This window comes from Limanda limanda, chromosome 17 (genome assembly GCF_963576545.1).
Source record: "Limanda limanda chromosome 17, fLimLim1.1, whole genome shotgun sequence".
NCBI lineage: Eukaryota > Metazoa > Chordata > Actinopteri > Pleuronectiformes > Pleuronectidae > Limanda > Limanda limanda.
Genome location: NC_083652.1, coordinates 6,156,724 through 6,181,718, shown reverse-complemented (window position 1 = coordinate 6,181,718; position 24,995 = coordinate 6,156,724). Strand labels below are relative to the sequence as shown.

At 45.3% G+C, this 24,995-nt stretch overlaps 2 protein-coding genes across 2 annotated transcripts; both read left to right on the top strand.

Annotated features, from left to right (window-relative positions):
- The first annotated feature begins 5,865 nt into the window (after positions 1–5,865).
- Positions 5,866–8,013, top strand: LOC133022913 (uncharacterized). Its single transcript, XM_061089816.1, has 2 exons — positions 5,866–5,956; positions 7,416–8,013. The coding sequence occupies exons 1-2, from the start codon at positions 5,943–5,945 to the stop codon at positions 8,011–8,013; spliced, it is 612 nt and encodes a 203-aa protein (XP_060945799.1). The 5' UTR covers positions 5,866–5,942.
- A 6,389-nt stretch (positions 8,014–14,402) lies between these two features.
- Positions 14,403–15,282, top strand: LOC133022912 (apolipoprotein L5-like). The gene is given in 3 exon segments (XM_061089814.1): positions 14,403–14,823; positions 14,944–15,191; positions 15,193–15,282. Coding segments are annotated over 3 exon segments (759 nt in total).
- The last annotated feature ends 9,713 nt before the right edge of the window (positions 15,283–24,995 follow it).

The following is a 24,995-nucleotide window of genomic DNA, read 5'->3' as shown; positions in this document are numbered from 1 at the left end:
TCTCTCTCTCTCTCTCTCTCTCTCTCTCTCTCTCTCTGTCTCTCACACACACACACACACACGCATCGCCCATAACGTTACATGGTAATCAAATAACACTGGAACATCAGTGTGAGAAAAACTACCCTAAATGAAAGAAAACCATCTTAGAGAAAAAATACTGATGTGTATTTTGACTTTTTCGTTATTTTAGTCTATCTCTTATCTGCTAAAAAGAATTTTTAGGCAGGATTTATTACCTCTAATGCAGGCAGCCACCAGGGGCGCTCATGATTCTTAGATCAGTGGTTCTCAACTGGTCAAGCTTCAGGACCCACCTCACCCCTTAACCCTAGAACACTAACGTTTCCCTCTCTCTATTCTGCCACTCTGAAGGTTGTCGCCCCCTTATGGTCAAACATCTTTATCACAACTGATCAAATGTTTCATAAAAATATATATTAATTAAGATTAAGATAAAGATGAATTAATAAATAAAATAAATCATTTTCTCAAACATTGTAAAATAGGGACATTTTCCTTGATTTCTCTGAGATTAATTCACGCGTCTTGATGATAATACAGTATGATTAGATTAGATTAGATTCAACTTTATTGTCATTGCACAGTACAAGTACTTATACAACCTAATGCAGTTTAGCATCTAACCAGAAGTGCAAAAAAGGCAGTAAAAGTGCAGAGTAATTGTGCATATTAAAGTGAAAATGTAAATAAATAAGAACTGTACAGTAAGAAATATATATGGAATATTACAGTAGTAACAGGAATTGTATGATATAACAACGATGAATACACTATGAGCAGGATAAATATACAAATATATATAAATATGAAGACACTATAGGCGGGATATACAGTAGTAAACAAAGTAACAGTCAGTGCAAATGTACAAATGTTCAAATGTTCAGTGGTTGGAGGAGAGTGTGTGGCAGTCCAAGCCAGGGTGGAGGGGGTGAAGTATAGTCAGTGGACAAGGTTTGTGTGTGTGTGTGTGTGTGGGGGGGGGGTGGCTGTTATCGCTGTGGTGCAGAGTTTAATAGGGTGACTGTTACAACCCTGAGGTTGTGTGGCTCTCTCGCTCTCTCTTTCTCTCTCTCTCTCTCTCTGCTGTGATGTGTTGCAGGTGTGTTCACAGGGAGCTGATTGGTTCCAGCCCAAGCTGGAGGGATAAGAGGAGGCTCCACACAGCTCCTGCGGTCTCTCTCTCCTTGCCACTGCCAGCCGGACGTCCAGCGGCACTCATCTTGTGCAGCACGTTATCAAACTGTTCTTTCTTTGTACCAGCCCGTTCATTGTAGGGGTGGGTAGCCTTTTTTGTTTGATCCATGTTTTCTCCTGTTTTTCTTACGTGAGGAGTTAGGTCAGTAACCTGTCTTTTGTTTTCCTTTATTTTGAGTAGGGAAGTTTAGGTTGTGTCGCCTTAGGGTAGTTTTCTGTTTATTGTTTTGGCTGCTAGCCCACCCTGAAGGAGAAGGTGTTTTAATAAACACTAACGGGCTGATAATTGTTTGTGGCTGGTTTCTTGGGAGAGTGCAAGGAGGGGGGGGGGGAAACTCTGGTATCATGTTGCGACTGTTTTACCCCTAGGCAGGGTCGTAACATGAATTAGGGGCTCGTCCGTTTCTTCTTATGGGGACATTTGTTTTTCTTTTGTTGTTTGTTGGCAGATAATATATGTTCCACAAACGTGTTGTCGGCTTTTTGTTGTTAAAAGGATGGATTTTCAATTAGACAATTTTGTCACGGATCCCTCAATTAAAAAGCTAGATAAATGTAAGAAAGATGATTTATTGATTGTGGCAGATTTTTTCGGGGTTAAAGTACCTTTAAATGCAAAAAAATTTGATTTAAAACAAATTTTGGTTAAAGAATTAGGGGAAAAGGAGGTGTTTCCAGAACGTCAGGTGGATACTGGGGAAGATGCGGAGGCCAAGGCAATGCCACGGTCCGCCCCTGACATGGATCCCTTGATTAAGATTGACATGAAGGCCGAGGAACTCAACTTGGTGCTCCGTGTTAAGGAGATGGAGCGTGACACAATGCACCTACGAGTGCGAGCTCTAGAGTTGGAGCGGGAACCCCCATTAGCGTCTGCCACCCACATTCAGGTTTCATCACCTACCCTCTTCCATCAGGATAGCTTTGATGTCGGCAGACATGTAGCACTTGTTTCTCCGTTTAGGGAAACAGAAGTTGATTCATACTTTTGTGCATTTGAACGTATTGCGTCTGCATTAAGATGGCCTAAAGATGTTTGGCCAATATTGTTACAATGCAAACTAGTAGGCAAAGCGCAGGAGGTCTGTAATAGTCTTACTCTAGACCAGAGCGGGGATTATGAGGTGGTCAAATCTACTGTTCTTCGGGCCTATGAATTAGTTCCTGAGGCTTATCGCCAAAAGTTTAGGAACTCTAGAAAAACTGGCAACCAAACGTGTGGTGAATTTGCACATGAGTAGGGCACATTATTTAATAAATGGTGTCAGGCTTCTGAAACCAAGGATTTTGTTGCTTTGCGTGAACTTATACTTCTGGAGGAGTTTAAGAGATGTTTGCCTGAGAATATTGTGATGTACTTAAATGAACAAAAGGTTGTGACCTTATCACAAGCAGCAGTGCTGGCTGATGAATTTGCCCTAACCCATAAGAATGTGTTTTCCTCATATATGTCCCGTGATGGGGACATATATATAACTTAGAGGATCCGGTAATTTTTCAAAATAAAACACCGTTTAATTTCGAACAATGACTGGATAATAGATACAACAGAAAACATGTAAAATGTTTATTCTTTCTGTGCGGCCCGGTACCAAATGACCCACGGCCCGGGGGTAGGGGACCACTGGTCATGAAGACGCAGCTGTACGGCAGGTGTTTATGTCTCAGGCTCGGACCGGAAGCGAGAGATTTTGTGTGTCTATTAAATCTGTCCGCTCTGTGAGAGCTACAGGCATTTACGCAAGGTGAGTCGCTATGCTTAAAAAGACAACAAATTTCTAATTTAATTAGTGTTTATACTGTAGGCCAGGGGTCTTCAACTGGTTTTGTCCCAGGGACCACCATTCTGACTAGAAAGTAATGCCGACTGATGTGCCTACGCGCGCGCCTACGTGTGTGTGTGTGTGCGTTTAAAATCCTCAAACAAATCTAGAAAAATCTGTGAAAAAAACCAACAAAAACGGTTGATTTTCAGTGCTTAAGAATTGAAAACAAAATTAAAATGCAGTTTGTGGTTGTACTGCATCTCAGAACCATATGTACATCAATATATATCGTTTGTGACTTAAATGTAGAGACATGTAGCTGACATGTTGAGAGAACCTTAAAGTAACGGTGATCAATAACAATCAACATAAACTGGGGCTACAACTGTAGAGGAAAGATAACAAAGTAATGCTGAATATGTCACAAATGATAATCATACAATATCACACAAACAATTGAGGCCTACTTAAGTTTAACCTCATGATCACCAGCAGCAAATCCCACCTAGTGTCGGGGGGAGGGTGGTGGGTGAGTAAACTTCTGTGTGTGTGTTTTGAGAGAGGGGAGATCTATCAGTGTGATATCTGGGCATGGTGAAGTCCACACAGCATGTCTAACAAAGTATTTGTTTTTTGACCTGTTGATTACAATAAATAGGTCTAAAAAATATGGTTATTGTGTTTGACTGTTCAGTACTGTTCATATTCATTACATTTAAAAAGCATACATAAAAGTAACTTAAAAGTTACTTTCCCTAGTAACTAATTACTTTTGATATACAGTAACTGGTAAGTAATTCAATTACTTTTAAACACCACACAGAATCAAATAAACAGTCTTGCTTAGTCTAGTATCATTATTAAGCCCAGTAGTCCAGCTATCATGTTCCTTGTGTTGGAGCCCTGGTAGTGAGACTCCACGTTGTCCCTGTAATGTCTTTTGGCACTTCTAATAGCACTCCGGAGCGCGTTCCTGGACTTCCTGTACACCACCAGATCACCTGAGTTGAAGGCGTGGGTCCGTGCTTCGAGTTTGGCATGGACGTCACCATTAATCCAGGGCTTCTGGTTTGGGAATGTTCGTACAGTAATCCTCGGTACGAAGTCATTGATGCATTTGCTGATGGTGCAGATGACCGCGTCCATGTATGTGTTGATGTTGTTGTCCCGGAACACACACCACTCCGTAGTGATGAAGCAGTCCCGTAGACCCGAGTCTGAGTGGTCGGACCACCACTGAATGGTCCGAGTCACCGGTCTGTCACGTTTGAGTTTCTGCCTATAGGAAGGCAGCAGCAGAACTGAGGCCACAATAAACGCAGCCTCGGGCCATGAGGCCTCTGTCCTGTTGATAACCGCATGCAGCTCGTCCAGTACCTGACATGTGGTGGAATACACACCGCTGTTATAATGACCGATGTAAACTCCCTCGGGATATAAGTCTCCGTGAAAACCATAACGTTACATGGTAATCAAATAACACTGGAACATCAGTGTCAGAAGAACTACCTTAAATGACAGAAAACCATCTTAGAGAAAAAATACTGATGTGTATTTTGACTTTTTCGTTATTTTAGTCTATCTCTTATCTGCTAAAAAGAAATGGCTGCTATCGCTGTGGTGCAGAGTTTAGCAGGGTGACAGCCGCAGGGATGAAGCTGTTCTTGAACCTGCTGGTCCGGGAACGGAGGACCCTGTAACGCCTCCCAGAAGAGAGGAGGGCAAACAGTCTGTGGCTGGGCACCAAGATGTCAGGGCTCTGACCTCCTTTCTGTAGGCCTTCTCATTGTTGCCGATGATCAGGCCTGTGACGGTGATCTGGCCTATGACGGTCGTGTCATCAGCAAATTTAATGAAGGTGTTGGAGTTGTGGGATGGCCATTCAGTCATGCGTGAACAGGAGGTTCAGGAGAGGACTGAGCACGCAGCCCTGGGGGCCACCGGTGTTGAGAGTCAGGGTGGAGGATGTGCAGCTGCCTATCTGCACAGCCTGTGATTGATTGCACAACCACTCCCTGCTTCTCTGTCTGCAGCAGAGCTCACTGCTCTCATTGAAGCATGCAAGTTGGCTAAAAGCAAAACTGTGAATATCTACACTGACGTTGATATGCAAGATTTTTGCACGATTTGGAAACAGAGACAAATCAATTGCACATCATGCTCGAGTGTCTCAGATGCTTGATGCTATCCTCCTCCCAAAACAGGTTGCTGTATGTAAATGTGATGCAAACACTTCTAATAATGACCCAGTGTCACAAGGTAATAACACAGCGGATGCAGAAGCAAAGAGGAAGGAAGTGTAGTGGAAAAATACTAAGTCTGTTGCTTTCATGTCGACCATCTTCACATTCAATCTACGGTGTGATACTGTGACATGATACAAATGCAAACTGTTAATTCTGAAACATCAAATCCAGTAGACCCATATTTATTGAAGACATGCAAAAATGTAAATGCACTGAATGTAATGAAGCTCTAAATGTAACATTAACTGGTGTCCATTCATTCATTTTAACTCAGACATTTTATTTAGTTTTTCTAGTATATGTACCATTCATTACCATGGAGGATGCAGGACTATAAGGCTCCACTTTTTGAGGCTGTCATGATGAAAGAAAATAAATAGATAAAACACATTTGAAACCAATCAATGCATATTTTGATGCATAAATACATATACATTACCCAAATTCCCCCTAATTATTTATTTTATTGTTTTATTATTCGCTTATGCTACCAAATTGAGCTTCGGAGTTGAATGAGTTAAGTGCAGGACTGGGTGGCCCATCCTTCTGATGTGGAGAAAGGAAAATGAAACCAAACAAGTGTGTCAACTTTTTTCAAGCCTGCTGAGGATTTAGTTCTTTCAACAAGCCGTCCAGAAACAAGCAGTTGGTTTTTATTGTATCAGAGAGACCAGCGAAGCAACAAAGTAAAGAAATTACAACAGAAGGGGAAATGTCTGCTGCAAGGTAAAGTTTGACTTTAGATGTTTTTAATCCTTATATTACCAGTGGTGGAAGAAGTACTGAAGTTTAGTACTTAAGTAAAAGTACAAGTACACAGGAAAATATATACTTAAGTAAAAGTAAAAGTACTACATCAACAATCCTACTTAAGTAAAAGTAAAAAGTACTTGCTTTTAAATTTACTTTAAGTACTAAAAGTAAAAGTACTCACGCAATGGGTTGTCTCTCAATGTCTAGGCTGTGCCATTTTCATAAAGAATGCAGATATAGCTACTGGTAATACTCATGCCTCTACAGATGTCACTACTAGTAATAATTATAAGCAGTTGAATGTTTTTTCAGCAAAACAGGCAAGGTTGTAGTGCTGCTGCCAAACGCGCTGTTGCAGGTATGGCCTGCCCCTTTAAGGAACGGGCCCAGAGAGTGACGTAGTGCACCTGGGTAACTTGCGCAAGAAGTGTGTGAATACGAGAAGTGAACGAGCACCTAGAGGTGATGAGAGTGTTGCTCCGGTGGACAGTCAATCAATAAAGTGGCGGCGTTAAAACTAAAGAAACGTCTCCTCCTCCTTCTTCACGGAGTGGTCCGGACGGCTGCTGACCGGCCACTGTGTGTGACTGTGTGTGTGTGTGCGTATGTGTGTGTCACCCAGATGCGTATGTGTGTGTATGTGTGTGTGTGTCACCCAGATGCGGAGCTGACGAGTGGGCACCCTCCGTCGGCCCAGCGCTAAACAGAGTAGCTGATGGTTAGATAGTGATCAACTACGAACTTTAACCGGAGAGTGGACATATTTGTGGCTGCGTGTGTGACTGTGTGTGCGTGTGTGGAACGCGCTGGCGGAGCCGCTCCGTCACAGCAACATTTTGGCGAAACTGTGTTCATAAAATGTAATGAGTAACGACACATATTGTAGAAATGTAGCGGAGTAAAAGTATAGATAATAGCTGCAAAATGTAACGGAGTAAAGTAAAAAGTATGCACTATTATTTTTACTTAAGTAAAGTACACATACGTAAAAATTTACTTAAGTACAGTAACGAAGTAAAAATACTTCGTTACATTCCACCATTGTATATTACACACAAACTTATTCCCTCTGAGTTTGTTTTTACTTTTTGGTATAAAAAAAAAAAAACATAGAAATCCACAAGTGGAAATTAGCCTGGGTACCTTTCCTTAAGTGCTCTCTTAGAGTTAAAGTTTTTGTGCTTTTTTAAAACTGCTATACATAGAGATAAATCGTCACCACAAAAAGAAAGAAAACAGAAAAAGCACAAGGTAAATGACTACAACGAAACAAGTACAAACAAACACAAATTGTCTACAAAAACACCCAGAAAGAGACAAAAAAGGCACTTCAAATTTATGATGGAGATATATTCAGTCTTTCAGTGACATTTTCTGCTCTGGACTTAAATGAAATGTCCCAAAGTGATCGATGTTTTATGTCTTATTACAGAAAAGAGCTACAGCAGGTGTTGTGCCGCTATGTCACAGAAACCTTCAGCTACATCGACACTGTAAGAGAATTCTGTGAGGACGTCTCTAAATGGGGGCTCGGTAGGGAGACCGAATTAAACATGATGATAGATATCAAAGAGAGTGTTGACAGCATCGACCTAAACTTCGACCATGTGTCTAAGTCAGAGGAAAAAGGTAAGGCCTTGGGGGAATATTTGAAGAACAAGCTGACCCAAGTGACCGCAGACAGCAGGCGTGCAAAGCTGCAGGAGGAGCTGGCTGCTGTGCTCAAGGACACTTTGGTTGGCCTGGCGAAGCTCGAATACTTCCTGGATGCAGTGGAGAAGTTGGCGGTCACTTCGCTCCATGTGTTTACGGAGAAACAGGCGCTATCTTTGCCCAAAGGGATCACCCTCGATTGTGTTCAGGTTGTCATCACTGCGGCACGGCGGATCTGCCCTCTCCTCCTCGAGTTCAAAAGAGACGCACAAGTCTTCTTCCTGCCCAGACTTCAGAATGTGGAAGTGCTCTTCTATGAGTTGTACAAGTACATAGAGACCACGCAGAAAATCTGCGAGACTTTAGGAAAAAGGTGAACAGACGTGCAACAACATGACACATTTAGCAGTGGGTAACATTTAGTGCAGGAAGTAAGTGTCACAGTCTGCTCATCTCCTGTCTGCTGGTATTTTTCCACTCCTCTGTCTCTGCTCCACTCTACCTGTTAGCCACGCCCCCTCATCAGGCCAACTCTCCACACCTGTGACAGCCCTGGCTGCATATAAGCCTGCTCCTGTCTCTGCTTCAGTGCCAGATTGTCTTGCGTAAATGCCTGACCTCCAGCATTTCTCTCTCCGGCCTGCTACCTGTTATCTGCCTGCTACCTGCCTGCTACCTGCCTGCTACCTGCTCCGGCCTGCTACCTGCTATCTGCCTGCTATCTGCCTGCTACCTGCTTGCTACCTGCTTGCTACCTGCTCCGGCCTGCTACACAGCTCACCACTGATCCTGTCTGCATCTAGGTAATCCTCCTGCTGTGGACCTTGCCTCCACTCAGCAACACCAGACTCACTCCTTGCCAGATCTCGCTGAAGATCACTGGGAACAAAGACTTTTCACCCTGCCACTGTTAAGAACTGTTTAAGACTGCAGTGACAAATAAAGTTCATTACCAATTAAGATCTCGTCTGCCTGTGCTGCATTTGGGTCCTCACCATACCCGTGACAGTACAATCTGGCCAGACATGGACCCAGCGCACACGCCGATGGATCGCCTGGAGAAGGTAGAGGCGATGCTCCAGCACCACGAGGCGCTGCTGCTTTCGAACTCAGCAGATGTTCAACTGGCGGTGACTAAGCAGGAGCAGGCGGTTACCTTGCTAGCCTCGCAGGTCCAACAACTCGCCGCAGCTTTTGCTCAAGCTGTCCCTCTGCCTCCAGAACCAGTCCAGCCTCTACCAGTCCCGGCTGCCTCTGCTTCCGCCTCGGAGCCTCGTGTGGGGGTTCCTGAACGCTACGCCGGGGACGCGGAGGGCTGCCGCCCGTTCCTCACAAACTGTTCCATCCTGTTTGCCCTCCAGCCCCACACCTTTGCTTCGGAAGACGCCAGGGTGGCGTTCACCGTGAATCATCTGACGGGGCGCGCTCGGCTGTGGGGAACAGCCGAGTGGGAGCGTCGCACTCCAGCGTGCTCCACTTTCCAAGCCTTCGCCGCTGAGCTCCGCAAAGTGTTCGGAGAAGCTTCCCGAGGTCCGGACGCTTCTGGAGGGCTTCTAGGTCTGAAGCAAGGGTCTCGTTCAGTGGCCGATTACTCCATCCACTTCCGCACCCAGGCTAGCTCCAGTGAGTGGAACCAGGCTGCCCAGTGCGACGCATTCCTGATGGGGCTCGCTGACTACATTAAAGACGAACTGATTTCGTACGACCTTCCCACCACTGTCGACGGCATCATCGAGCTGGCGTCCCGCATTGACCGTCGCATTCAAGCGAGACAGCGGGAGAAACATCAGGGGCTCGCAGGACGACGCCAGCCCGCCCCTTCACCAGCGGCTTCCGACGTATCGATGCTTTCTGGCTGCCGGTATTCAGGGGAGCCTGAACCCATGCAGGTGGGTCGGGCCAGTCTAACGCCAGAAGAGAGGAGGAGACGCCGCGAGGGGAGCCTCTGCCTGTATTGTGGCCAAGCGGGACACTTTATTTCCAGGTGCCCGCTAAAAGGTCGGGCTCATCAGGAAGGAAGGAGTTCCTGGTGAGTCATACATCTAGCTCCTCCTCCAGCCCACGATCCCTGTGCCAGGTCCGCCTGCTACTGCCTGAGGGATCCCAGACCCTCGCCACCCTCATTGACTCTGGCTCTGATGCCAACATTATGGACTCTAACCTAGCTCTGCAGCTGGGTGTCGGTCAGATTCCCCTGCCAGCTCCAGTTTCCACCAACGCTCTGGATGGCCGACTTCTGGGAACTGTGACCCACCTGACAGTGCCTATACAGATGTTAATTTCCGGGAACCACCATGAAACACTCCAGTTTCACATCCTGCACTCTCCTCGTCATCCTCTCCTTCTGGGGTTCCCATGGCTCCGACGTCACAATCCACACCTTGATTGGACCACAGGGGCGATCCTGGGGTGGAGTTCATCGTGTCACCAGGTCTGCCTCAAGCAAGCCGCCACACCACGACCTTCTGCCACGACCAGTTCTTCTACCGATGTGCTGGGGGTCCCGGCTGAGTATCTGGACTTCAGGGAGGTCTTCAGTAAGGCCAAGGCAACCTCCCTGCCCCCACATCGGCCCTATGACTGCGCCATCAACCTCCAGCCCGGTGCCACGCCCCCCAGAGGACGCCTGTATTCCCTGTCCGTTCCTGAGAGGGGGGCGATGGAGACATATATCAATGACGGTCTAGCGGCAGGCATCATCCGCCCTTCCTCGTCTCCGGCTGGAGCAGGTTTCTTCTTCGTGGAGAAGAAAGACAAGACACTCCGCCCCTGCATTGATTATCGTGGATTGAATGACATTACCATCAAGAACCGGTACCCCCTGCCTCTCATCTCCTCAGCTTTCGAGCTCCTAGAGGGGGCCACCATATTTACCAAGCTTGACCTGCGCAACGCCTACCACCTGGTCCGGATCCGCGAGGGGGACGAGTGGAAGACGGCGTTCAATACCCCCACTGGTCACTACGAGTACCTGGTGATGCCCTTCGGCCTCACCAACGCTCCTGCTGTCTTCCAGGCTCTGGTCAACGACGTGCTCAGAGACATGCTCAACAGGGTCGTCTTTGTGTACCTTGATGACATTCTGATCTTCTCCCGCTCCAGAGAGGAACATGTACATCACGTCCAGAAGGTCCTCCAACGTCTGCTGGAAAACTCGCTGTTCATCAAGGCCGAGAAGTGTGAGTTTCACGTCTCGTCTGTCTCCTTCCTGGGGTACGTCGTAGGGAGAGGGACCGTGGAGATGGACTCAGCCAAGGTTTCTGCCGTCACCACTTGGCCCGCCCCTGATTCCCGCAAGCAGCTGCAACGTTTCCTGGGCTTCGCCAACTTCTACCGGAAGTTCATCAGGGGCTACAGTTCGGTGGCGGCCCCCCTCACAGCTCTTACCTCCTCCAAGGTTCCGTTTCTCTGGTCCACGGCCGCCAATGACTCTTTTCTGGCCCTGAAGACACGATTCACCTCGGCCCCCATCCTCCAAATACCGGACCCTGAACGGCAGTTCGTGGTCGAGGTGGACGCTTCCGACTCGGGAGTGGGGGCTGTCTTGTCCCAGAGAGCAGCCTCCGACCAGAGGTTGCACCCCTGCGCATTCTATTCCCGACGTTTGACCCCGGCAGAGAGGAATTATGACATTGGAAACCGAGAGCTCCTCGCCGTCAAGTTGGCTTTAGAAGAGTGGCGACACTGGCTCGAGGGGACTAAACTGCCGTTTCTGGTATGGACTGACCATAAAAACCTTGAGTACCTCCAGTCCGCCAAAAGACTGAACTCCCGCCAGGCTCGATGGGCACTCTTCCTGACCCGCTTCAACTTTTCCCTCTCCTATCGACCGGGGTCCCGCAACGTCAAGCCCGATGCCCTGTCCCGTCAGTTCTCGGAAAAGGAGGGGGACAGGACCGACCCAGACACTATCCTGCCTTCTTCCCGTCTGGTGGCCACACTCACCTGGGAGATAGAGGAGAAGGTCAGGGTCGCCGCCCAAGACCAGCCCGGACCTAGTGCTTGCCCTCCCAACTGTCTGTTCGTCCCGCCTGACCTCCGGTCTGAGGTTCTACAATGGGCCCACAGCACTCAACTTACCTGTCATCCAGGGATCCAACGGACCAAGGACGTGGTGCGGCGCCGGTTCTGGTGGACGTCACTGGATGAGGACATTCGGGGGTTCGTCAATGCCTGTCCCACCTGCAACCAGCACAAGCCGGCTCATCATGCCCCTGCCGGTCTTCTACATCCTCTGCCTGTGCCTCATCGTCCCTGGTCGCACATTTCTTTGGACTTTGTCACCGGTCTACCACCATCCAGCAGCAACACTACTATCCTGACGGTGGTAGATAGGTTCAGCAAGATGGCACATTTCGTGCCCCTGCCCAAACTCCCATCTGCCAAAGAGACGGCTAAACTACTCCTCCTCCACGTCGTCCGTCTCCATGGCATCCCAGTGGACGTGGTCTCTGATCGGGGTCCCCAGTTCGCCTCAGTATTCTGGAGGGAGTTCTGCTCGCTCCTGGGAGCCACCGTCAGCCTGTCCTCGGGGTACCACCCCCAGTCCAACGGCCAGACCGAACGCAAGAATCAGGAGATGGAAACGGCACTACGTTGCATGACTTCTCAAGACCCTACTTCTTGGTCCGAACAGCTCCTATGGGTAGAATACGCCCACAACACCTTGACCAGCTCCGCCACCGGTCTCTCCCCCTTTGAGTGCACCTATGGGTTCCAACCACCGCTTTTTCCGGCACTTGAGAAAGAAACATCCTGCCCCTCTGTCCAGGACTTCATCCGCCGTTGTCGCAGGACTTGGACCCGAGCCAGGGCGGCTCTACTCCGGGCCGCTGACCGCTACACCGCGGCCGCCAATCGCCACCGCTCCAAGGCCCCAGACTACCAGCCGGGTCAGAAAGTTTGGCTTTCCACCCGTGATCTTCCCCTCCGGGTGGAATCCAAGAAACTGGCTCCTCGCTTCATCGGCCCATTCGAGATCCAGGAGATTGTCAACCCAGTGGCAGTGAGGCTCAAACTCCCTAGATCCATGCGGGTTCATCCCACGTTTCATGTCTCCAAGGTTAAACCGGTCCAAGAGAGCGCCCTGGTTCCTGCCACACCACCTCCACCGCCTCCTCGCCTCATCGATGGAGGTCCCGCCTACACTGTCCGTCGTATCCTGCAGTCTCGCCGGCGTGGGAGGGGATTCCAGTACTTGGTGGACTGGGAGGGTTACGGCCCTGAAGAAAGGTTCTGGGTTCCTGGGAGGAACATCTTGGACCGCACCATCATCAGGGATTTCCATCGACGCAACCCCACCCAGACGTCCAGAACCAGGCCACCTCCCAGACCACATCCTCCGTCGGAGTCCCCAAACGACAGCGACGACAGTCTCCCCGGGACCAGGGTCTTGGAGATGGACGCTGGGCTCTCGGACGAGTATTAGCCCTCCTCCAGGCCCCCGCCTCCCACCCGGTTTGGTCCATTCGTCTTGGGACGTCGAGAGCCGTCCCTTGAGGGGGGGGTTCTGTCACAGTCTGCTCATCTCCTGTCTGCTGGTATTTTTCCACTCCTCTGTCTCTGCTCCACTCTACCTGTTAGCCACGCCCCCTCATCAGGCCAACTCTCCACACCTGTGACAGCCCTGGCTGCATATAAGCCTGCTCCTGTCTCTGCTTCAGTGCCAGATTGTCTTGCGTAAATGCCTGACCTCCAGCATTTCTCTCTCCGGCCTGCTACCTGTTATCTGCCTGCTACCTGCCTGCTACCTGCCTGCTACCTGCTCCGGCCTGCTACCTGCTATCTGCCTGCTATCTGCCTGCTACCTGCTTGCTACCTGCTTGCTACCTGCTCCGGCCTGCTACACAGCTCACCACTGATCCTGTCTGCATCTAGGTAATCCTCCTGCTGTGGACCTTGCCTCCACTCAGCAACACCAGACTCACTCCTTGCCAGATCTCGCTGAAGATCACTGGGAACAAAGACTTTTCACCCTGCCACTGTTAAGAACTGTTTAAGACTGCAGTGACAAATAAAGTTCATTACCAATTAAGATCTCGTCTGCCTGTGCTGCATTTGGGTCCTCACCATACCCGTGACAGTAAGTGTAACTGTCTTTCACAACTCCCTCAGTGGCTTTCATTTGAAAATGACGACGGAAACTGTGGTGAACTTCGACGTGGATCTGTCTGAAGATGACATGCAGAGGATGCTTGATCATATTAATCAGCTGGATGAGATGAGGTAAGTGTTGTTTAAGCTGCTTTGAAACTACTTACTGGACTGAGTTGAACCTTTGTTACAGCAGATCATACAACTCTTCTGAACAGATTCAGGAGGCTGGTTGGCCTATAGACGGAACTGCTTATCATTATTATTATTTTTTTTTTATTCACTTTGTCTATTGCATTCGTGTGATGTTTTTAATGGATATTACTGTTTTGTTAAGCTTGTATGTGATGGTCATGTTATTTATCATTTTACTATTCGTCAGAGAATCAAATGCTGTGTAAGTCACACGATCCAGGCTTAAAAAAACGGGGGGGAACATTTTTTTATGGTTTAAGCTACAGTTTGGCACAAACTTTACATCAGATCAGTGCCTTAGTTTAAAAAGCAGTAAATATATATATATATATACACAAATACCCTATTTAGTCTTTTTATGTTGTTCCTTTACTGTTTTGTCTTCATCAGGATGAACAAGCACTTCAGGATGGTGTTCTTGTTTCAAGAGGAATCGTTTTGTTACTTCATCAGTGACTTCAGCAGCCGAAAGGACAGGATGCTGGAGTTTCTCAACGACCTGGAGGAGGGGGCTGTTCAGCTTGACAGGATGAATAAGGGGGCAAAGATCTCCAGTGTAGTAGGCAGCTCGGTTGGGGCGACTGGAGGTGTGCTCTCCATTGTTGGCTTGGCTTTAATTCCTGTGACGGCAGGGGTGTCTGTAGCTCTGACAATGACGGGGGTTGGTATGGGAATCACCAGCGCAGCCAATAGCCTTGTCACCACCGCCACAGAGATTGGAGTAAATATCTCTCAAAAGAACAAAGCCAGAGAGGTTTTCCAGAAATTCATGGAGGATGTGCACAGTCTCCAGGAATGTCTGGACAAGGTGACCAGTCAAGCCGAATTGGAAGACAATATCAAAAAAGAGGCTCTGGGATTTGGCAAGGTTTTTTTGAAAGGCTGTGTTATTGGAAAAGGTATTGATGCATTAGTTGATGGTGCCTCTGCTTTTAAGTTGCTAAAAAATGAAGAGTCGATTGCAGGTGCTGGAAAGGTGGTGGCTCAGGAAAGTAAATAATTTGGTAACGTGGCCGCAGACATCCCAGATATCGGTCAGGCAGTCGCCAAAGGGCCTCTCGCTCTTTCCAAGGCAGCCAGGGCAGGTTTCATAGCACTCAATGCTCTCTTCCTCGGCATGGATATCTTCTTCATCTGTCAGGGCAGCATCAGTCTGGCAAATGGCAGTGAGACCGCCTGCTCAAAATGGATCAGGGCCAGAGCTACTCTGTGGAGCTCAGAGATGGATTCATGGAAGGGGATCCACGACTCCCTGTGTGAGGGCCAGGAAACTTCAGAGGAAAAAAAAGCTCTTCTGGAGACACCATTTTATCCGGAGAAGAAGTTTTTCTTGGGCCTTATTGTGTTGGTCATGTTAGTTTACATTTTACTCCTGATCAACTTTAACTCTTGATAAAGTGGAAGAAAAACTGAAATTAAAGAAGTTTTGCTGAATATAGTAGTGCTCTGAGCAGAGAGAGTATCTTTGTATTAAGGTTGTCACAATTTTCCACAAAAGGAGCTAAATGGAACCCTGATAATTTGCCTGATGTTAAAGCTTTAAAGTTGAAAGAAATGCCAACTAAATATGGTGAGGTTGCCACCAGACCCTTATCAATACTGATAAAAGATTTTGGATTCCCCAGTGGGGTTACAGTCAGTCCAAGACAATTACTATGGTTGGGAGTAATTGGGAATTAAAAAGAAAAAGTCAAAAAGAAAGGTGTCTAAGAACGATCTCAATGAAATTGAAACATATTTGAAAGCACTGAGTGTGTGGAAGAAGGAATGTGGATGCAGGGAAAGAAGACATGATTCAAAACAAATGCTGTTTGTTACCCAAGGGAATGATGTGATAAATTTGCAAATGAATGTGAACCAACAGATAAATCTGCACAGAAAAAGGTTTCTTTGTATCCTCCAGTGCCTCAGTGTGTTAGAGTGGACCACGATCTCGACTGTGCCTCTCTTCAGGGATCTGAAGTGACTTCAGCCCCAGCCAGTTCACCTCGGCCCTATAGTCCTCCACCAACAACTGCCCATCCACCAGACTCCGCAAACAGAACAGCAGACAACAGAAGCAGACCTCCTCTAACCCGCATAAAAGTAAAAAAAAATGACTTTCTCTGCATTGTACATCACCCCCTAACTGCATGCATATACAAAGTTTTTGTTCAGTTACAGTGCACGCGCAGAGAACTGTTCATCTGGTAACTTTAATGTCGTCGACTCATCATCTTTTGTCTCAAATAGCTGTTGCGAACATCTCCGCCTTACAGGAAATCCCTAAGACACTGTGAGCTCAAGGCAAACATGATGTTGGCTAATATAACGCCTCAATCTGACTTCAGGACCTGCCAACAGCAATATCCATCAAAAGCTGAAGCCAGTAAATGCATTACTCCAGTTTTTGAATTATTGCGAAAAGCAAGAGATATCATTCCATGGCATCATCACGCACGCCTATTTTTGAAGTGAAAAATCTAAATTGCAATTTGTTCGACAAAATCAACTTTTCTGGGTCATGTGGTCTTAGCAGAAGCAGTGTTCGAATTACGTGGGAGCCAGAGGGAGCCGAGCTCCCAGAGAGTGAGGACTAGCTCCCATGAAAGCAACAAGTCAAAAATCTGAGGGGGTCTCTCATATCTGAAGGTGGCTGCCATACGTGACATTGTAATTAAATGTTAAATAACGCTCATTATCCATCCCTGTGTGGTCTCTTACTCTTACCAATAAATATAAATATGTTAAATTAAATAGGATACCATACCACGGGACATAGCCAGACCGTAGCTTACCTGACGCTCATGAACGCAGCATGACTGCACTTCACCACCACACCACTAGGCTGTCGCAAACCCCCGCATAGTTGATACGATCAATTTGACAGGTCATAAAGTCAGAAGTAGAAGCCGTGTGTCTTTAGCTTCTGCAACGGCGTCTGCGGCTTTTCAGCAGTTGTGACGCAGGACTCGTTGTCATTCATGGTTTTCCAAGCGTTGCGCGTGTTGCCATGCAATTCCCCGCAAGAACAATAGGCGGAGTAATGTTTTTTGTCGAAGTCGGCTCTTCTTCGTGTGTGGCACGAAGAAGAGCGGTTAATTTACATCGCCATGGCGGCTCCTCAGAGCCTTTTTCTGGCGGACAAATCCGCCGGTCAGTGACGGGTTATACTAGTGGTCATAGTTTCGGATCTCTTCTGCCAAGTGCTCTTCTATTTGGACCATATTCGTTCTTCTAAATCTTCCGTGGTTTCCGCCGGTATTATCGGGCATGAACCGGAAATGCGACTCCGGAAATTATGTAGTTAGCAGACCAATCACAATTTGTTTAATCAATTTAAGTGCTCCTGTTTGATGTGATTATTAAACTGTTCTTATCCAAAGGGTGTCAAGGTAAAAATCTCAGTCAGTAATTTTTGGATTTTATCAATCCAATTAGAGAAGCAGTTTACAGAGCTAGTAACATATATCCTGTGTCAAATGATTGATATGAATTCAAGAGCAATTTTTGTTAATGGGACTAGAGAGTCCATCTTATCTGGTGTTTTAGTTGTGAGTTGTTTATTTTACCTATGTTTTTTTTTTGTTTTTTTAGTTGTTTATTTTATATATGTTAGACTTCTCTAAAACATGAAATAACAGATTTTTTACAGAACAGCCGCTTTTGTTTCCCCTTCGACGTGACAAAATATCTTAATCATCACTAGCAACAGTAATTCAGAATTTATTTTAAACTGTTGGTCTGACTAAATAATTTTCAAATAGGACATTTGACCTTTGTGATGCATCGTATCTCTTCAGATGACCTGAAATGCTTATTTTGGGAGGAACATATGATTTTCACCATGTTCATGATGTCCTAGATTGAATCTTTGTGAATGCCTGAGCCTGATGTTTGTTATGATTTTTTGTATATATGGATACCTTAGCATTATACCACACTATATATTATCTCTGCTTATGCATACTATTCCTGCTTATGTAACTATCAGGATGAAATCAGGGTCACAAATCTGAGACTTTGCTTGTCTCCCCCCAACAAGACCTCGAACAAGACTTCAGCCTCTGTCTTTGTCTTATCTCATGTGATTTTACTATTGTATTTTTACTACTGTATTATTTACAATTCAATCTGCACCTTATTCTTGTACAATCTAATAAATAGATAAAAGGGAACTTGGCTTGTAAATGTGTTTTTTGCAGCTGTGTGTCGAGGATCAAGGAAGTGATAATGAAGGTTAAAAAGAAAAAATCAACAGTTGGGTTTGTCTTGAAAAAAATAATGGTAAAGTGGTAAAACAAGCTGATCGTCTGAGGACAACATGTCTTCTGATCCTGAATCTTCTGATTGAGACAAAAATCCTTTGAAAAGTGAAGTAAAACCTCTTTGTTACTGTACAGTTAGTCCAGGAAACGAAAAGACGACTTCATGACAAGAACATCAGAGGATTTCACTGGTGATAGCAACAGTAGGGTGAATGCTGAGCTACATGGAATCATTCTGTGCTCAGATTTATCCAAATGAAATCGAAACACAAAGTTGACATTTCAGCAGGATCCTGAACCTATCGCTAAAGCCAAGTGTGGTTGAAACCTATTTTGTAGATGAAAAATAAGTTTATGAAGACCTGTCTAAATATATATATAACCTGTCTAAATACTTTTATGAACTGTCTAAATACTTTTATGACCTAAACTGTTTATGATCTGAACTTTTATGACATGAAACCCTTATGACCTTTTTTTTTTCCACTTATTAACTCTCCAAATAACTGAATTTATGTCTGCTTTATTGCCAAAGGAAACATATGTAAATCAGTTTTCTGTGTCTTGATTCCTGTGTCAAACTGCGCCTAGAGAACCAGTCTGCACTGTCTCAGACAAACAGCTTATGTTCACCTATATAAGATCCTTGCATTTGACTGTTCTCCACATTCACTCTGAGATCCCTGTGACTCTCTGTGTTGATCCTTTCTGCAGAAAGCCCCTATTAAAATACAGAAGGACAAATTTGATGTTCCAGACACAGATTTTCAGATTTCCATCACACGAGCTTCAGGGGCACGATGGTATTGAATGATGAAGTGCAGTCAATGAACAGCATTCTCACATATGTGTCCCTCTGCTCCAGGTGGGAGAGGGCAGTGTAAGGGTGAGGGAGATGCAGTGCCGCTGCTAGCCATGTTGGTGCCCTAAGCATAACTCCTTTATGATGCCCCCCCCCCCCCCCCCCCGAGAAAAAAACGTTTGTTTCTGCCAGTTTAACATTTTATTAAAACGAAAAAGGAAAATCTACTTTGTAAACACAGTACACAGAACGGCCAAAACATACATACACACAAGTATTGGGATGTGCAAAATCTTCGTAGAAATTAAATAGTCATCCATAAATACAAACTTAAAAGCAGAAGTATACAAGTTAGCAATCTTCTTCAATAAAGCAAAGATTTAGAAGCAGATAATTCACAAAATGTTACTTTACTTTGTAAACACACTATGTAGAACAGCTAAAACACACACATTCAAGTATTGAGAAAATCTTCACAGCTTTGCTTTGTTGCGAGTAAACAAGCCAACGTCTCGTGATTTTCTCTCCATTTGAGAGTGTTTTGAATTGTAGGCTACTATGAAACGCCCTGCCATCTAGTCCCCTTGGAAAATTTAAATCTGATGGGATTTTAAATGGACCTCTTTGTGAGTCAGGGAGGGAGGAGGTGATGAAGGATTTGACTAACCACTCAAAACACTTCATGATAGTGCAGGTGAGTGCTACTGGGCGGTAGTCGTTCAGGGTTTTTGTTTTCTTCGGAACCGGGACAATGATGGTCTCCTTGAACCATGCAGGGACTACAGGCTGGAGCAGTGACATGTTGAAAAGGTCTGTAAACACATCTGGTAGCTGATCTGCACACACCTTGAGAGCTCGGCCAGGGATGCCATCAGGTCCAGGTGCCATGTGTGTGTTAGTCCGGTTAAGTGATCTCCACAACTCTCAAAGCGAGCATAAAAGCTGTTCAGTTCCTCTGGGACAGATGCAGACACAACCTCAGCACTGCTGGTCTTTCTTGTCTAGTCTGAGATGATTTTTAGTCAAGCCCACATGTTCCTTGTGTGGCATGGACGTCACCATTAATCCAGGGCTTCTGGTTTGGGAATGTTCGTACAGTAATCCTCGGTACGACGTCATCAATGCATTTGCTGATGTAGCAGATGACCGCGTCCGTGTAGGTGTTGATGTTGTTGTCCCTTAACACAGACCATTCCGTAGTGCTGAAGCAGTCCCGTAGAGCCGAGTCTGAGTGGTCGGACCACCACTGAATCGTTCGAGTCACCGGTCTGTCACGTTTCAGTTTACCTAAAGGAAGGCAGCAGCAGAACTGAGGCCACAATAAACGCAGCCTCAGGCCGTGAGGCCTCTGTCCTGTCGATAAACGCATGCAGCTCGCCCAGTACCTGACATGTTGTGGAATACACACCGGTGTTATAACGACCGATGTAAACTCCCTCGGGATATAATAAGGTCGGCATCTGATCATGAGGTGCTCCAGGTCCGGAGAACAGCCCGAAGAAAAAATTTCCACATCTGAGCACCACAGATTGTTCACCATGCAGCAGACATCTCCTCCCTTGCTCTTCCCTGAGTTTATTGTCCAGCCAAGTCTCTGTGAAAACCATAACGTTACATGGTAATCAAATAACACTGGAACATCAGTGTGAGAAGAACTACCTTAAATGACAGAAAACCAACTTAAAGAGAAAATACTGATGTGTATTTTGACTTTTTCGTTATTTAAGTCTATCTCTTATCTGCTAAAAAGGATTTATAGGCAGGATTTATGACATATAATGCAGACAGCCACTAGGGGCGCTATTGACTCTGAGATCAGTGTTTCTCAACTGGTCTAGCTTCAGGACCCACCTCACACCTTAACCCTAGAACACTAACGTTTCCATCTCTATTCTGTTAGAGAGATGGAAACGTTTGTCGCCCCCTTTTGGTCAAACATCTTTATCACAACTGATCAAATGTTTCATAAAAATATATATTAATTAAGATTAAGATAAAGATGAATTAATAAATAAAATAAATCATCTTCTCAAACATTTGTCTGAGATTAATTCAAGCGTCTTGATGATAAAACAGTATGATCAGGTGCAGGTAAGAGGAGGTATGTGCTCCACTGAGTGACATTCTAGTTTTATTTTTTATTTATTATTGAAATCATACAAACAAGACAGAAGCCAAACTAAAAACAGAAACTGTGAAGGGGTAAAATGTACAGTAGTAAAATGATTATAAAATACGGCATAGTACAAAATAGTAAAGCAGTAAAAATCTAGCCGTTAATTGAGTATTTATTTATTTTCAGTGGCTTTAAATTGAAATTTCCTTGATTCCGGGGCATGTCCTACTCCTCGTCTCTTCCTGTAGTCCAAGGTCAGCTCCTTTGTTTTGCTGACGTTGAGATAGAGGTTATTGTCCTGGCACCAAGATGTCAGGGCTCTGACCTCCTCTCTGTAGGCCTTCTCATTGTTGCCGATGATCAGGCCGATGACGGGGATCAGGCCTATGACTGTCGTGTCATCAGCAAATTTAATGAAGGTGTTGGAGTTGTGGGATGACCATTCAGTCATGCGTGAACAGGGAGTAAAGGAGAGGACTGAGCACGCAAAAGCAGCCAGCCTCACACTTTCTCTTACAGGTCGACTCAACAACAATGACTTACAGGAACTCCAACTTAGAGCCACAGCGGTTGTGCGTGCACTTTGGAGGAAATGTGGCTGCACGTACACATGTGGGTTGTTAAAGACGCACTCCCTTCCCCGGATACAAATTGCTCTCTCCTACAGTAATGGTGTAGATACACTTGAATCCTTGTGAATTTATCTATTTAATGTTTTACTGTAGTTGTGCATTCTTTTTGTTGTCATAAATGACAAAAAGGAAGGAAGTGTAGTGGAAAAAAACTAAGTTTGTTGCCGTCATGTCGACCATCTTCACATTCAATCTACCATGTGATACTGTGACATGATACCAATTCAAACTGTTAATTCTGAAACATCAAATCCATTAGACCCATTTTTATTGAAGACATGCAAAAATTAAAATGCACTGGATGTAATGAAGCTCTTAATGTAAATTTAACTGGTGTCCATTCATTTTAACTCTAGTCTAGTTTTTCTAGTATATGTACCATTCATTACCATGGAGGATGCAGGATCTATGACCTATACTGCAGGGAGCCACCAGTGGGTGATCAGGACTATAAGGCTTTACTTTTTGAGGCTGTCATGATGAAAGAAAATAAATAGATAAAACACATTTGAAACCAATCAATGCATATTTTGATGTATGAATACATTAATAACAATGAGGAACATTGTCTTATGACACATTTATATCATTAACATTAATCTTATCAGAATCTTATGTCATTGACCTTCTCAAGCAATTCCAGAGTCATAATGATTGACTACAGTAAAAGTCTTGTTGACCCGATTTTTTTAACATGAATTTAGCAAACTGGAGTTTAGGTGTCCCTCATAATGTCTCATATTACCCAAATTCCCCCCGAATTATTTTTTTATTTTTTTATTCGCTTTCACTACCAAATTGAGCTTTGGAGTTCAATGAGTTAAGTGCAGGACTTGGTGGCCCATCCTGCTGATGTGGAGAAAGGAAAATGAAACCAAACAAGTGTGTCAACTTTGTTCAAGCCTGCTGAGGATTTAGTTCTTGCAACAAGCCGTCCAGAAACAAGCAGCTGGTTTTTATTGTATCAGAGAGACCAGCGAAGCAACGAAGCCCCAGTAAAGAAATGACGGCAGAAGGGGAAATGTCTGCTGCAAGGTAAAGTTTGACTTTCTGTGTTTTTCATCCTTATAGTAACACACAAACTTATTCCCTCTGAGTTTGTTTTCACTTTTTGGTATCAAATAAACATAGAAATCCACAAGGGGAAAGTAGCCTGGGTACCTTTCCTTAAGTGCTCTCTTAGAGTTAAAGTTGTTTTTGTTTTTTTAAACTGCTATACATATTTGAGATCTTTAACAACCAACAATTATTTTCCATTTAAGGTTAGTGTAGTGAATGTAGACACCTGCTGACATTGAACTCCCTGACCTAGACATGTTAACAGTTACTTTGAACAAAGGCTCTGACACATGTAACGCGTGACCTGACACAGTCAAACACAAAATGGAAAGAGAAACAAAATCACCACAGCTAAACAGAAAACAACCACAAAGATATTATAAACTACAAAGAGATACAAAACAACGACAATGTCATCTGAGCTCTAAGCTTAAGACTTTTTGGATTTTTGGATTTTGTTGAACACTCTTCATTATGGCGTTTTTCCTTGGGTTTAGAATATTGTTCATTCTGAGTTTCTGGTTTCCTGTTTAATTTAGAAAATGTTTTCCTTATTCGCTGTCATGTTTCCAGTGTCCTCATGGATGTATGCCTTGTGCTTTGCTGTTTGTTCCTGTTTCCCTAATGTTTCATTGAATGTTGAATTTCTCCTGCATTCAGAACCTGCTTTTCCCCAATTCCTGACCAGTGTTGGGGAGTAACGGAATACATGTAACGGCGTTACGTATTTAGAATACAAATTATGAGTAACTGTATTCCGTTACAGTTACAAATTAAATAGAGGGTATTCAGAATACAATTACATTGTTGAAATCAGTGGATTACATGACGGTACTTCTCAAGTTTATTCACTCTCTCGTAAATCCACCGGCGGCAAAGCCCCCAGGAAGCAGCTGGAGACCAGGGCTGCCGTAAGAGCGCCTGGGCCCCCGGCGGCGTGAAGGAGCCTCACCGCTACCGGCTCCGGACCGTTACAGGCCCGGGACCGAAGCTCTGAGAGAGTTCCGTCGCTACCAGAAATCTACGGAGCTGCTGATCCGCAAGCTGCCCTTCCAGCACCTGGTGAGAGAAGACCGACCTGCGCTCCCAGAGCTCCGCTGTCATGGCTCTGCAGGAGGCCAGCGAGGCACGCCGGGTTCACACCGGACGCTGAAGCGCCGGGCAGCGCTAATAATATCACCTGTTGACCCAGTAGTATATGGTCACTTGTTTCTCCAACATTAACTGCAACAGCGTCCCAATTTAATTTCATCCATCTTCAAGAGCTTCTCCGCTGTTTGCTCCGTTCAATGTCGGGTGTCGAGGGTAAATTACGTATTCTCCGCCCCCCCCCCCCCCTCTCTTTTTATCTTTATGACTGCTTGTGTGTCTGTAGTGGATGGGCAGAGGGGGGCATTTAATAATGTGATCGGTAAAATTGGTAAAATTAAAACTCCAGGACAACAGAAGGGGAATACAAACTATGGGATGCATACTTTATCATTTATATCATATAATATGTCATCAATATCGTTTTAAAATCATTTTTCAGTGTGTTTCCTGGAGCGATACGCTCGCGTCAAGCGCAAAAAATAGACCCGACGCCGAAACGATCGCTGCACAGCGCGAGGCAGCCTTGGCGCAGGGGGGGGGGGGGGGGTTCAGCCTCCGGTAGGACCCGCACAGAGATGGGAGAGGATGGGAGCCGGACATCCAGCTGCCCCGCCGCATCTTGCGGAGAGAGAGTTTAAACTGCTGCTGCTCCAATGACTATAACAACGCCGCAATCGTACACTTAAAAAATGCAATACAAACCGGAAGTATTCCAAGTATTCAGATTACGCTACTCAGATTAGTTAATGTAATGGAATACGTTAAAGATTACATTTTTGGGCATGTATTCTGTATTCTGTAACGGAATACGTTTTGAAAGTATCCTTCCCAACACTGTTCCTGACACACAAATAGACTAAAAACTATAAAACAACTCCAAAGACACAAAATATCAAATCGTAAACAGAGACAGAATGAACACAAACAGAAACAAAACAATATCAGAAAGACACAACCACGTAGATGACGGTAATGCAATTTGCCACTTGCCAATAAACCTACCAAACAAGAAGAGAAACAAAATAACCACCACGAGAACAAACTGACAACATAAAAAACACAAAGAGACATAAAATGACTACAAAACAACCACAGACCCACAACCACAGAGAGATACATTGTA